At 41.7% G+C, this 15,580-nt stretch overlaps 1 protein-coding gene across 4 annotated transcripts in view; it reads right to left on the reverse strand.

Moving 5' to 3' along the window:
- Positions 1-15,580, reverse strand: part of Erc2 (ELKS/RAB6-interacting/CAST family member 2) — an 875,988-nt gene that overhangs the window by 590,957 nt on the left and 269,451 nt on the right. For all 4 annotated transcript variants that reach the window (XM_050158253.1, XM_050158252.1, XM_050158254.1 and 1 more), the window contains exon 5: positions 6,353-6,508. In XM_050158253.1, the coding sequence (XP_050014210.1) occupies positions 6,353-6,508 (156 nt within the window). The remainder of the gene's footprint in view (positions 1-6,352; positions 6,509-15,580) is intronic.

A 15,580-nucleotide genomic window follows, 5' to 3' on the forward strand; every position in this document is an offset into this window, starting at 1 on the left:
AGCTAGCCAATAAGAAGCTGGACCTAGCCGGGCCAGGCAGTGTTTGAAAGAATACAGTTTCCGTGTAATTATTTCTGGGCATAAGCTAGCCATGCGGGCGGCCGGGTGCCGGGGACGCAGCCCTGCCGCCGCTCCTATCTCAACAATTGAGTTTTTTGCCCTTCCGAGTTTCTACAATTGTTAAGTCCCAAACAAATCACACAGAGGTCTACATTAGTTATAAACTGATTGGCTCATTAGCTCAGGCTTCTTATTACCTCTTATAACTTATATTAACCCATTATTCTTGTCTTAAGTTAGCCACATGGCTCAGTACCTTATTCAGTGAGGCAATCACATCTTGCTTCTTCTGTGTCTGGGTCAGTACTGCAGAAGGAACTTCCTTCTTCCCAGAATTCTCCTGTTCTCGTTGCCCTGCCTCTATTTCTTGCCTGGTTGTCCCGTTTATACTTCCTGCCTGGTTACTGGCCAATCAGTGTTTACTGAAAATATAATTGACAGGATTCAGACCATTGTCACACAGCAGCCTCTGAGGAGGTTCTGAAAGTGTGAGAGTGGGGAAAAGCACAAGCATGCATGCATGCATTCTCCCTCTGCCCTTTACTGAGGATGCCGACTGCCCTGACCTCCTTGCAATGACAGAGGACACTCTGAAATTGACAACCAAATAAGCCTTTCTCTACTTACTTGTTTTTGTCATAGGATTTTTCTCACAGAATCCAGAAAAGAAACTACCATAGTAGGTACAGATGGAAAAGCCAAAGATGGAAGGCAAACCACTAGCGAGAAGTCTCAGGATGTCAGGGAACACATTTCCTAGCTCACCAAATCAAAAGGACTGATGGAGGGTGGAAAAAAAAAATGGTCCCAAGAAGGATTCTGAAAGACTTCAGGAGAGATTCCCCATGACTTGTTGATGGGAATGTGACCCTAGTGAACACTGCTTGGGGGAGCAGTGTGCCAAGTGCACAGCACCCGTTAGGTTAAAGTCCTGAATCCACATTCATTTCTGTGTCAAACAGAACTAAGAGTTTCCTCTCCCAAGGACTGACAAGAACGTGATGTAAATAAAGAGATTTATTTCAGAATTAGGATTACCTAAAATGATAACTTAAAAAAAAAACCTTAAAGCTCTGTTGTGACCCACAGGACTGGGGCTCGGGACCCCAAATCAGACTGTGCCACTAGTCATTTAGCCAGTGCACATATGAAACCCATTCTGCATGGAACCTCCCAAGGTTGTCAGCTCAGTCTGCATTAAGCAGAGACAAAACTGATAGTACCAACGTCCATCTGTGAAAACTACCACAAACACCCAAGCAGAAAGTTGTTCTGGGGCTGGGGTATGGAGAAGCAAATGCAGATGAAGCTCCTAACACACAAAAAGACTGAGCAGGAAGTAAGGAGCAGGCTCCACACACACACCTACTTTCTTCCACAAAAATGGGCTGGTGGTGATAAAGATGATTCAGTCTATAAATATTCAACAGGCAGTCTCTTCAACATAGCGTTCAGACTATCATTGCCATGAGGTAAATTTTAAATAAACATTTATGCAGACAATAACTGAAAAAGGACTTTCTGCAGGGAATACATTTGGAGAGTAAAAAAAAAAAACACCTATTTCAAAAAATATGCCTTTTGCTTCTTTCACAGCCATAAACTCAATAAAAATGGAAAGTGACGTAATCAAACATACACGAGGATTGAAGCCAGAGAAGGCTTCTCTGTGATGGCCAGAAGAAAAGCCCATTGGAATTACATCACCTGCCTCCTATGAAGCCCATGTGGACATCAGACACACTTCATCCTGCCTGGGAATTCTTCCCCCTTTTACAACTGTGACACAAACAAGGCTCTGGAAAACCCACCTTATTACAGAGATCTGCATTGGTATGGATTTTGGTTTATTGATACAAGTTTTAGGTCAATTTTGTTATATGTATATTTCTGCTCTTGATTTGTTTTGTGCAGCTCATTTAAAAATGCAGCGTATAATTAAGAAATACAGGTTAATAGATAGTCATCTATGATAGTCAAGTTTGTAGTCATGTTACTTAGGTTTCCTAGATATATAGAGATATATTTTAGTTAGACAGATAAGCTTCAAACCTTTCAAAGACCTATGGAATGTGGCATTTAAAAAGTTTTAAGAATTTAAGACTTTTCATGACAATGAGTCACATCTGTTCCTGGCAGCACCAGTCTACTTCAAGAGGATGATAGGCACCAAAGAGGCTCCTCATGAGGTTTGTTAGCTATTTGGTTAAGAAACTGCTCTTACATGAACTGCTTGACTGGACATGCAGGACCCACAGAAAAATGACTGCTGAAGTTGCCTAAAGAAGGTGAAATAGTCCTTTAGGGTTCCTGCTTCATAAAGGAGTCTGTCAGACATTCTGTAGGACACAGAAGAAAGTGACTGACAAACTGCCAATTTGGCAGAACTATCTTTGAAATTTCCTGCTTCATAGAAAAGTCTGCCATATACTATGGGTCTGTAGGTTAAAGATGGGTGCCCCAATATTGCAGAGGAACTTTGGGTGACTGTCCAGGCAGTGAGATGTCTCTTGTCAATTCTAGTTTTTTGGAAGTTGCTTACAATGAACTTCCTGTTAACTTAGGTAATAGTATATCCTTCTGGGGTCTTTGATGGAGTTAAAGAATAGATAGTTATAACTATAGTTTTCCTTAAGATAAAAGATAAAGTAGATATAAATATTATAAGTGCAATTCTTGCTTGATACATGATTTGTTATATGTAATTTTACTATGTTAAAGTTAAAACCTTCCTTTTTATTTGGACAGAAAGGGGAGACGATGTGGGATTCCCCTCTGCATGCTGTGACTGTTTTATTGTCATTGATTAATAAAGAAGCTCCTTTCGGCCAATGGCTTAACAGAGTAAAGCCAGGCAGAAAATCTGAACTGAGATGTAGAAAGAGAGTAGGCAGAGTCAACAAGATACCACGAAGCTGCTGAAGAAGACAAATGCCAGAATGCTAGACCCTTACCGGGTAGGCCACTGATGGAGGTGGGTCTTGTATCTTATCTGTTGCTTTCATTGGTTAATAATAAAGAAACTGCCTCGGCCCTCATAGGACAGAAAATTAGGTAGGTGGAGTAAAGAGGAGAATGCTGGGAAAAAGAAGCTGAGTCGAGGAGTTGCCAAGATTCTCCCGCTCCAGACAGACGCAGGTTAAGATCCTCCCTGGTAAGCCAGCTCGTGGGCTACACAGAATATTAGAAATGGGTTAGAACAATATGTAAGAGCTAACCAATAAGAAACTGGAACTAGCCGGGCCAGGCAGTGTTTGAAAGAATACAGTTTCCGTGTAATTATTTCTGGGCATAAGCCTGCCATGTGGGCGGCCGGGTGCTGGGGACGCAGCCCTGCCGCTGCTTCTAATTCAAAAGGCCACAACCTCGTGGCAACACATAGATGAGTAGATATGGGTTGATTTAAGATGTAAGAGTTAGTTAATAAGAAGCCTAAGCTATTGGCCAAGCTGTGTTATAATTAATATAGTTTCTGTGTGATTATTCGGGTCTGAGTAGCTGGAAAGTGAATAAGCAGTCACCATCTACACCACTTGGCCAAGGAAAATAGCTCTTGTTTCACCACAGATATATCCCCCTGGTGTTGAGAAAGTGACATGCTTATTGTTATGCAGTGGGTTATGAGGTTTTTAATCTGTCAGAGTTTTATAAAATATGTTACAAGCTCAGAATAGAAGGTGAGACCCATAACAGCACAATGGTACCTTTGACAAGCACTGAAGACAAGAGAGGAGAGGTAACACAGAAATACTGAAGTCAGGTGATAAAAACTGTATTAAGTTAGGAATAAAACCTTCTACAGAAAGGGTGTCATCACTGTTTGGAAAAGCAATTATTGATATGATCCATTACATTATCAGAAGTTTAATGATGTAGCTGAAAGTAACTAGTACTTTTTATGGGCTCTTAGACTTGGGTTTCACAGTCCAAATCCTCAAAGCCTCGAGACAGGGTTTCTCTGTAGCTTTTGGTTCCTGTCCTGGAACTAGCTCTTGTAGACCAGGTTGGCCTCGAACTCACAGAGATTGGAGTAGAAATTTGAGTCTCCATCAAGGAAGAGTTTCATAGGACAGAAAGTCTTTCGAGGGGCCTTGTCTCTTGAGGCTAATATTTATATGCCAAAGGACTGACTAGGCGCAGGGGTTTCTATCTGGCCAATATATACGATACCCCTGGCTTCCTGCCAGTTCAAATTCTAAAACTTTGTAGTTACACTTTTACAATTTGTCTTCTACCTTCTCCCAAAATATGCTATCCTGGTTTGGCTACGGTGCCATGTTTACATAAACAATGTAGATCTACAATGCTACTTACTTTAATTACAGAGATTTTCAGAGTCCCTCTCCGACCCCAAAGCAGTTCTAATTTCCAAGGCAGTATCAAATTGAGGGCACATGGCTTTCTTGACAGTTCAAGTATTTCCCTCCAATGAACTGTAACCAGCATTCCCAAGCTTAAATAAGAATCCTGCTCACTCCTCAGTGTAGAAGAATCAAGGCACGCCAATAAAGAAATGAGCAATAAATGTTATGCCCCAATCCAATAAGAACATGTTTTCAACCAGAAAACATAAAATTTGACTCCTACTAGTACATTTAGTTAATATTGATCAGTGTAACATTTTTATGAGGTATAACACATTTGTATTCATTACAAAGCCACTCTCCAAGTCAGTTCAACAATAACAGCATTTCATCACTATTATTAATTGGGTTATAGTTCTTTAAGGATAATGTTTATAATTATTAACCATTTTTTTTAGCCAATCACCTTAATTGTATTGTTTTTTTCAGCCCCCATTTAATCCGTGTGAGCCATTTCTAAGTCTGTCAGTGCTGCCCCACTTTATAGAGGCAGAAAATGTCACTGGGTGATATAATCAGTTCTCTACAGCCTCCCTGCTGGCAAAGACAAGCTGGAGGTGGGGCTGAGTCAGTTCAAGTAGTAATTGCTTTCAGAGACAAAATGGCTTGTCAGAGCAATAGAAGAGTACAGTCAAAAATTACGCAGAGAGAGTCTAAATTGGAGATATCCACTGGGTTCCTCCCCTTGGAGACAGGGAAACCCAGCAGAAGATGGGGAGGAAAGATGGCTGGAGTCAGAGGGGATGGAGGACACCAGGAGAACATGGCCCACTGAATCAACTAAGCAAGGTTTACATGGACTCACAGAGACAGAAATGGCAGTTAATGGGCCTGCATGTGTCTTCTCTAGACCCTCTGTATATGTGTTATAGGTAACGCTTGGTGTTGGTGTGAGAATCCTAAGAGTGGGTGTAGGTGTCTCTCAGACTCTTTCGTCTGCTCTTGGAACTCTTTTGGACCAGCCCTCGATATGAGGACTTTTGCTTTGTCTTATTGTATCTTATTTTGCCCTGTTTGGTTGCTATCTCTTGGGGCCTTGTTCTTTTTCTACAAAGGAAATGGGGGGAAGAGGTGAGGTTGGGGGAGCTAGGAGGAATGGAAGGAGGGGAAACTGTAATTGGAATATATTATATGACAGAAGACTCTCTTCTCAATTAAAAAATTGTAAAAAGCATCTCCAGTCTCAAAAGATCTATTTGTGGCTACTCATAAGCCTCGTGGTTATGCATATGTAAAACTGAACATTTAAGATCTTCCTCTCACGTACAGCCCAAAGCTAAATGCGGACAAATAGAAGTGATATAAACTAGTGGAGCAGCTTCCTCTAATAACGCTTCCTGAATACTGAAGAGTAGCCAAGCGAGAAACAAACACAGGCACCACACCCAGTGCTTGCTGAGGGCTTCTGGAGGCCAGGCAAGGCTGACCACTTGCTCTAAACGAACTCTCTGGGAAATACCAGAGCAGCTCAGTGACGGAGCTACTTTTCTCATCCCTATTTCACAAAGAAGGAAACTCCATCTTAGAAAAGCTGCATTATTACACTAAATGGAAGCACGGACGCTTAAAATTATTTGCCTTATGCTAAAAGCAGAATATCGTAACAGTACTTAAACATGTTAACAGCTTGCGAGAGCAGCGCTTTCTGAGACCCTGCTGTCCAGTGATGGGCAAGCACCAGGCAGAGCAGTACATCAAAAGAAAGACAGTGGTAGCTGGAAAAGTGGGAAAGACCGAAACCTGTGAGGTTTCGGGGACCGAGAAACACAAGGCAGCCCCTCAGGCTTCCCTTTGTAGCCTTTAAATCTGAATTTAAATTTCCCGTGTTCTGCCTTACTATCCGTGTATTTCATGTCTTGGAGGCGGCAGGTAAACCATAACTCTCCCCTCGAATTGAGATCATGAAGGGCTGAGACTCTGGGACCTACCTTGGTCTTCATAAACTTGGAGTGGCTTTTGTACACCTCGATTTGCTTGATCTCCTCCTCACGATCCTCCGTGTTAAGCACACCATTGGCTTTCAACATCTGGATCTCATCCTCCAGGTCCCGGATGTTTCGCTCCAGTGAAGCAATTTTTGTGTCCTGTTGATAAAAGGGGGAAAAATGTTGAAGAGCTTTGCTTTGATTTGTTTTTTTTTTTTAATTTCATCATTGCCAAAATAGAATTTTTCAAGCTAAGAAGGCAACTCTGGTAGTGTGGCATTAGCCATGCTGCAGAACTAGCCCGGGGTTCACCAGAGTTCGCGCTTTCACGTGTGAAAGTCACTTGTCAGGTGACTGCCTGAATGGTCAATGAGCATCATACATCTAGGATACGGGAGCAAGCTAGACTTGTTTCACTACTGTCCAGGAACCAGATTACTAAGCAACAGAGGCAAAAATCGTTTAAAGTATAAAATAACCAAAAAAAACCTATTTCAGTGGGAAAATGTATGATTTTTGGAGATAGTTAACCAGGAAGCATGTGTTAGTTCATCTGTAAACACAGAAGCAGTTTGTTCCTGTTTGTCTCTGTAGATTCTGTGGCTGCTTGTATAGACACGCTTGGAATTTAACTCAAAGAGAGTAGGAAATCCAAATTCAAAATGGAGAGAGGGATTCTCATCTCAAATACAGACATAAGTGAAATTAAATAACTGAATCCTGACTTTGTATGACTGATACAATAAATATTGAGAACTTATAACAACTGGAAATAATATATCACAACATCATGATTTATTTGGCAAGCAGTCAGGTCCCTACGTGACAAAAAACATGACTACCTTGCAAGCCATTTCTAATCTATTGATTTACAGACCCGAAAAACTAGAAATATTACATTCAGATGTGGGATTAATTGAGAAAAAACATCCACTGACAGACTCTTTACACAAGAGAATGCATAATAGGAAACGATGTTTGAGGAAGCACAGGATAGAGGGTTCTTACAGGGCAATCCACCAAGCAAAACAAAAACCATCGCCTCAAGCTTCCAGAATGAGAGACAAGATGTCTAGAGATGCCCCAAGCATTCCCGCTGTCTCCATTGGCCTGCATTACATTACAAAGACACAATTAATCAGTGGTAAATTTGTCATGAAACATTCATGAAAATAAGCCAATATTCTTTAATAACTTAAATTTTCGAACCTAAAACGATTAATTAAATAGTAAATACAATACATGGTTCCTGTGTTTATTAACTCAGTTTTAAAACGTTGGAACTACGTGTGCCTGCCTTTTTCTGTGGCTACTGTAGACTTCCGTTTTCTTTGTTGCATGACCAGTATAACTTACATGTCAGCACCATGGCAATTCTTATTGCTATCTACCGAAAATAGAGAAAGGACAACAGAAACTACTTCCTAGATTCCCAATGGGTCCAGAACCAAATCCTTAAAGCAGGATTAATGGTAGTCCCATTAATCCTCAGGAAAATCCCATCAAAATAAAATTAAAATCTGAAAATTTCGAAACTATTATGAAATCCTGATCCAGTTTCATCTTCCTTTGAAAATAACACTATTGTATTTTTCCAATTATAAAAGCAGCATTCTTTCAATTAATTAAAAATTAAGAGAATCTCCTTTCTTTGAATGGTAAGAGAATCTCCTACCATTCAAAGAAAACCACTATTTCTGCTTTATACAAATCCTGTCAGTATTTCTCAATTTCTGGTGTAAGTTCTAGCTTGGGTAACAGGATCATTATTTGTTGAAGTTATATGAACCCCTACTCTCTAAAGTGATAAAATTTGAATGTGGGATATAGAGGTAGGTCAGATGAAGTCATGAGGACAGGGCCCTTAGGATCATAACAGTATTCTCATCAGCAAAGACACTAGAATTTTCCATTTCTTTCTTGCTCTCTCCCATATACGACCACTGAGCAAAGGTGGTCATCTGTAAGTCAGGAAGAAGGTCTTCACCAGAGTCCACAAGGCGGTGTCCTGATCTCACCCTGCCAGCCTCCAAAGGCTTCCTGGTGACTCCTCCCAGGCCAGATTGTTAAGGAAGCTCTGGGAGGCAGATCCTGGGAACCTCACTAACTGACTTGCTTCAGTTTTGAGCTATGAAAAAATATTAGGAGGAAGAAAAACAGCAGCAGCAATAACCAAAAGGCTATAAAAATTTCTAAACATTCATAATAATCTTCGAAGTGAGTCATATTAAAATAACAAGTTTCCTAACTTTATGAGACAGGCTCAGGGCTATTAAAAACTTGAGAAGTTACATAAACGATTGTGATGGATGCAGTTACTGATTCTCACAACAACAGTCTTAAGATTCTATTTACACTCTAAACATAGGGAAGGGTATTGGTTAAGACAGTAATCACAATGGGCTGGGAAGATAATTCATCAGTAAAGCGGTTGCCTTGCAAGCATGAGGACCTGAGTGTGACTGCCACAATCTACATTTAAAAAAAAAAAAAAGAGTGGGACATGATGGTGGGCAGAATGGATCCCTGTGGTTTGCTGGCTGGTTAGCCTAACCTTTGTGGTGAGCTCAGGTCATTGGAAGATCCTGACTCAAAATGCACGCTAAATGGCACCCAAAGAGCAACACCTGAGCCTCTCCTCTCGTCTCTTTGTGCAGGCATGACATGTGTATGCCCACTGCACACTCACTTGTGTGGTAGAATATTATTTTAAGATGTGTTACATTTTTTTATGCTGTGAACCATTTTTTTCATTCTTTTATGTTGCATTTGTTGAAATGTGTTTCTATGCCTGTCTAAAACACCTGATTGTTGAATTAACTCAGTTCGGGAAATAAGCAGGCTAGCTAAAAGATAAAACAATTACATTTTTATTTATTGTAAGAGGAAAACTCATGAAACAGGAACAAGAAGTCCAAGCTCAGCTGTGCTGAGAGGGACTCACACAGAGTCCCAGAAAGCCACACCCTAACTTGGTCCCACCTCTTAAAGATAATTGATTGACAAAGCTTCCCCATCACCTGATTAGTCTAATAAAGAGCTGAATGACCAATAGCAAGGCAGGAAAAGGGATGGGTGGGGTTGGAAGGCAGAAAGAATGAATAGGAAGAAAAATCTGGGAAAGGAAGACAGAGGAGCAAGTAAAAAAGGAGGACATCAGGGACCAGCCACCCAGGTATACAAGAACCCCCAGAATAAGAAGTAAAGAAAGGCATATAGGAATAAAGAAAGGTAAAGGTCCAGAGGTAAAGATAGATGGGATAATTTAAGAAAAGCTGGCTAGAAACAAGCCAAGCTAAGGTCAGACATTCATACAAAAGAATAAGCCTCTGTGTGTGTATTTATTTGGGAGCTGGGTGGTAGGTCCCCCAAAGAGTAGAAAGCCCAAAGAGTAAAGAGTAAGAAAAAACAAAAACAAGCAAAAAAACTAACCCTTGTATCACACATATATACACAAAAATACTGATGAATATTATACATTTATGTATGTATGCATATGTGTGTATTTTTCTTTCTCTCTGTTGAAATACAAATGACACCATTGAGATTTACAAGTGTCCAAATGCAAACAGTGAGCGCTTAACAAGTGAAATTCAATCTTTATAAGAATGTAGCTGTGTTAAAGGTAAAAAGATGATTCCGTTTCCTTCTCCTCCTATAAAAAAAATTCTACTGGTTCTGAATGACCACAGTTATGTGACTAAGCACATGTGTATACTACAGCTGTAGAATCTGCAGTTCTCATATCTTTGATACAATTTTCTAATACCTTCTGGTAATATTTCAGGTCTCAACCGTGTGGGCAAAAAGAGAAGACCCTGCCTCCTATGAGCCTTCATTTTTGATCCTAGTTAACTCCTAAGGCTCCAGTTAGCAACAGGCACAGCTATGAACACCTACATAGGTTAGAAGGCACCTCTCCACCTGATGCTGAAGAAAACCAGAAGAGTCCAGACGGGAACTTTATTCCCAAAGCAAGGCTTCTAAATCTATATGCACCTGGGTTTAAAGTTAAGTAAAGAGTGGAACGGAATATTTTTCACTTCAATAATTTCCTTAAAATAACAATATTTTTCTCTGTTCTTCATAAATTTGTTTTCTCTTTAGCCACCATCATCCCAAAATGCAAAAGGGAAAAGAAGAATGAGAACGAAAATGGGTGCCCTGGAAGGATCTATTTATTCCGTCCTTATTTATAATCTTGTTCCTATAGTAGAAATCTACTTCGAGGGCAACAAATTGCATTCCTAAGACCCAGAAGCACGGAAAAATCCAGGGCAAACTTGAAGAGGGGACTATGTTACGATCTACAGCAAAGGACAGCTACAAAGCACAGATGCAGAATTGGGTTTGGCTGAGTACATGAGGTTCAGAATCAAGCCAGAGAGAGTGAGGAAAGTCAGCTTGAAGATCAGACACTGCTGCCATGTTCCTCGCCTCTTGTATGCCTCGGCTATGACATGTGTGTGCCAGCATACACCAGAGGACTGTGGAAGTACACGGGACTCCGGGTGGCTGCAAGCAGCATGCTCGCATTCTCTTTAGAAAACTTGGGCAGTAGCTATAGCCTGCAATGAAGATGGAAAGAACTTCAATGACAGCAGGCTGTAACAGCCCCGGGGTTCTGGAAGGTAGCGACGCATGCGGTCTCGAGAAATCTGAACACTGTAATGTTTGCCAGTGACTCACATTTGAAACCATCTGTTAGAGTTTTCAAACACACATAGGTTTTTTTTCACAAGTAAACATCCTCCAGAAACACAAAATTTAGGGACTGCCTTTGAGTCAGAGATAAAGAAATAAAATGCAGTGTAGAACAAGTTATAATACCTAGAAGCCCTGTGCCAAGGCCCAGTGAGTCTGAGAAATACCTGTTAGAGACTGTCAGTGTGTATCAAATGTTCGCAATGCTAAGAAGTCCTACGGCGAGGTATTTTGCTCGGGTTCATCCAGGTTTGTCACCTTTAGCCTTCAATTCTCTTTATAAACAGAGCAGGGCTAGAGAGGATGGTTCTGTTGGTGATACACATTCCACACAGGCATGAGGACCTGAGTTTTGGTCCCTAGCACCAGCAATAAGAGACAGGCATAGTGGCTCACACCTGAAACCCCAGTGCTGCTGAGGCAGTGACAGGAAGCTCTTTGGAACTTCCTAGCTAGCAAGCCCACCCTTGTTGGTGAGCTCCAGTGCTGTGGGATCTTGTACACTGAGAATATGTGTTGTTCTTAGTGGTTGATAAATAAACAAGACAGCATAGAGCCAGGCAGGATATCCAAGCAGAGATATAGGAGAAGGGCGGAATCTAGGAGACATGCCAGTAGCTGCCCAAGGAGCCACATGCCATAGCACCACCGGTAGTCACGGGCCACATGGCAGTACACAGATGAATAGAAATGAGTTAATTTAAAAGTAAGAGCTAGCTAGTAACAAGCTTGAGGCATTGACTAATCATTTATAATTAATATTAAGTCTCTGGATGGTTATTTAGAAACTGCTGTGGGGCCAGCAGGACGGAAAAGCCTCCGTTTACACTCCAGGTTCACAAAGAGACCATGACTCAAAAACTAGGGTTTTTTTTTTTCCGAGGAAAGCACCAGATGCTGATCTCTGACCTCAATATGTGCACACAGGAGCACAAACACACACGCATTCCACATACACACACAACTATATGACTCCGTAAAACACACACCAATGGTTTGAATTTGTCAAGAGAAAATATTCTTCAATGATTCAAATGTAAAACTGGTAGCACTTAACTATTCAGATTACCATATCAACTTCTGTCACTTACTAGCGGTCACTAAGCTTGGTGGCACATACCTATAACTCCCTATAACCACAAATAGCTCTTGGGCAGTTGAGGCAGGAAGACTACAGATTCAATGCTGGTTTAGACTTAGGGGGGATGTGTAAAGGGAGAGAGGGAAGGAGGGAGGAAGGAAGGGAGGGAGGGAGGGAGACAGGGAGGGAGGGATTGAGTACCAGCAATGACTAGGGCAATACAACGACACAGAACATCCTCATCCTGAATGCACCCTTCATGTCTTAGTTGATAGCTTCTCCACAGCCATGAGCTATGACATCCATAAAATTGTCTGTTTTAATGCTATATTGAGGTTATAGACTATAATAATATTTAAAGATGCAAAGGGGAAAAAGACCAAAATATGTTTGTTTCTGCTACCTATGAGGGGAAAAGCCTGACCTCTTACAACCTATTTCTTCTCATACGTGCATAAAATCATGCTTGTAAAATTTTACACGAAGTATAGGTCATAGTTTCCCTTTAACGATTTGCACTAAAGACCATTTTTACATCCATCAGCCAAAATAAGTATCTGATACACAAATGAAAATTAAGCCTCAAGAGTGTGCTCCTAGCAGACATTGTCCCCAGCCATCCATGCTAGTAACAGCTGCCAGGTGTCACTAAAGCAATGCAGATGCAAGCTGAGCAGGGAGAGTCAGTAAGTTTCTTTTCTTTTGAAGAATTTAGGATTTTCTAACATAGATATGCTTCAGATTGAAATTAAACATAGGCACAGGTACTTCTCTCACACATCCATTCGTTCATTCCAAAAAGGTACATTGGACATCTATTTAGTACCAATTGCTTTGCTAGGTATGGGAGATACCAGGTAAGTCTAAATGGGATTCTTGGGCATCCTTTTCTCTCAGACAAGGGATCTAGATCCTTGTCACTCACAACCAGCAGCGTGGCAGTCAACTGGGGTCTCTTCAGACGCACAAAAATTTCAGGCTCCAACTCAGAACTAAGAAATCTTAGCCTGCCTCTTCCCAGGTCCCAAGGAGAATCCAGTGCCCTAAATGCCTGACTGCAGGGGTCCACTGTAGTGAGACTTTGTTTGTGCTGTAACGAATAAAGCTTGCCTGAAGATCAGAGTGTGGAGCTAGCCACTAGTTAGCCATACAGGCCAGACAGTGGTGGCACACACCTTTAAACCCAGTACTCAGGAGACAGAGTTAGAGGGATCTCTGTGAGTTCAAGGCCACCCTGGGCAATACAAGACACAATCAGTCTAAAAGAGAAATAGACTCAGACCTTTGATCCCAGCACTTGAGATCACATAACTGTAATCCTAGCCCTAGGGAGATGGAGACAGGAATGATGTGGCTGGGCAGGGAGGGGATATTAGGCGGAAGGAGACAGCTCAGAGCATTCAGTCTGAGGATTCTGTCTAAGAATTCCTAGAGACAGGGTCGCCCATTCGGTCTGAGGAGTCGGAGGATGGAGGAACTAATGAGCCTCTGCTCTGCTTCTCTGACCTTTCAATATTTACCTCTATGTCTGACTCGGCGTTTGTATTATTAAAAACAATTAGAATTCGTTCTGCAGTCCATCAGCTATAACAAACAAGATTAAATGCAAAGAGGCCAGAACAACTTGCTGGATGAGTACATGTAGATAAATATAAACCTACTTTCAAAGGCTGTTCAGCTTGGCACATGGGCCCAGAAATCCTGTGAGAAAGCTGCCTGAGGCAGCTACGCCAGTCAGAACGCCCCTGTAGCTCTTTCTGTGTTTGTCAAACATCCATTCCCTTTAAGCAGCAAGAAACAGATTTCAACTCCTCTCTAGGAACCTAAGGCTGAAATGGCAAGTGGGTGGAACATTTGAAAGAAAGAAATATCAGTTCATGACCAAAAAAAATGATTATGTGAATTCTGAGCATCACAATGTACTTAGCTCTGAAGACAGCAGGAGTTAGGGGTTTCATTTTAATATCAGGACGAGCGAGAGAAACAGTTTTCAGAGCGCATGCAGCTCACCATGGCCACATATCAGGCCGCAGGCACCGATCACCATGGGCCCAAGCTGGCTTAAAGAAGATATGATGCAATGCTCAGGAAACAGGCCTACATAATTATATTACATTTTATTTAGAAAAGAACTCCAAACTTTTTATTACTGGATACCATGGAGGCTTAAGAAGGCTCGGTCTTTAAAAGCCATCCACTTGCAGATGCAAGCGCAATTGTGTAGCAAAAGCTAGCTGAGTCACACTGTAGCTCTGGAAGGATCAGTACTGTGCCGTAACCATGGTTGCACAAGCCCCAGCCAAGCGCTGCAGAGCGAACTTGACTCAGGCCCACAACATATCTGAAGGAAAAGGAATACGTACCAAGAAACCAAAACCTCATTGTCTTGGTTGGTCCCTATCGAACTATGGATGGACAGTAACCTGGATTAGAAGACAATAAGGAGCATGCCGGGTTTCAGATGGCACATTGTGTGTTTATCTGTTTGTAAAATATCTATTTCTTCGTGGGAAAATGTACAGACACAGAATCAGGTTAGATTAGAACCAATTAAAGGCCAGTTGGCCACTTATCACAGTCTCATGTGTCTGCCCTGGATCATGTCCTTCCTGCCACTCTGACTCTGATATACATGGTACTGATACGACACCATGAGAAAAGTGCACACCTCTTATGGTACTAACTGTACTGTATGGCTTTGGAAAAGATGGCCTCTGTATATGAATTGGTTGTAAGTCTAACAAAAGAAGCTAAAGGGATGGGAGAAGGGGCTCATCGATGAAGAATGCCCAGGAGGCCGGCTCCCTTCTGAAAGGAAATAGAGAAGCAGTGGATCTGGGGGAAAGAAGAGGTGTGGGGGGAACTGGGAGGAGTGGAGGTGGGGAGGCTGCAGCTGGCATGTATTGTATGAGACAAGAACAAACAAAAAGAACAAAAGAACAAAAATGTGCTTGTTCTTGCAAAGGAGCTGGGTTTGATTCCCAGCACCTACACACAGGCTCATGACCATATATAATTTCCACAGGCATGCACATGGTGCCCATACATACATGCAGGCTAAACACACATGATCATGAAATAAATCTTTAAAGAAGAGGGAGAGAGGAAGAGGGAATGATAAAACCCAGACAGGCTACATAGAAGGTGACGACAGCCTTTAGAAGCTGGACAGCCTTTACAGCTAGGTGCTGATCTCAATTCAGACTTCCACATTTTGAGATATTCAGCCTCTCTCAAACTAGAACATGCTTATGATGTGCTAAGAAAATTACAACTGTTTATAATGCTTGGGAAATATTATCATGCATTACCGCCCCACCAGGAGTAAAGAAGAACCACCAGCATCATTCCACACCAGTGCCCCCGCTGATTCTCCAGGGGCACAGGTCAAGAAGGCAACTTCTATGTGTACTCCACCTGGTCAAGCCTGGTGAACATGTTCCTAG

The sequence above is a fragment of the Alexandromys fortis genome, unplaced genomic scaffold, assembly GCF_014885135.2.
Source record: "Alexandromys fortis isolate MF-2015 unplaced genomic scaffold, M_Fortis_MF-2015_v1.1 scaffold_106, whole genome shotgun sequence".
Classification (NCBI taxonomy): Eukaryota; Metazoa; Chordata; class Mammalia; order Rodentia; family Cricetidae; genus Alexandromys; species Alexandromys fortis.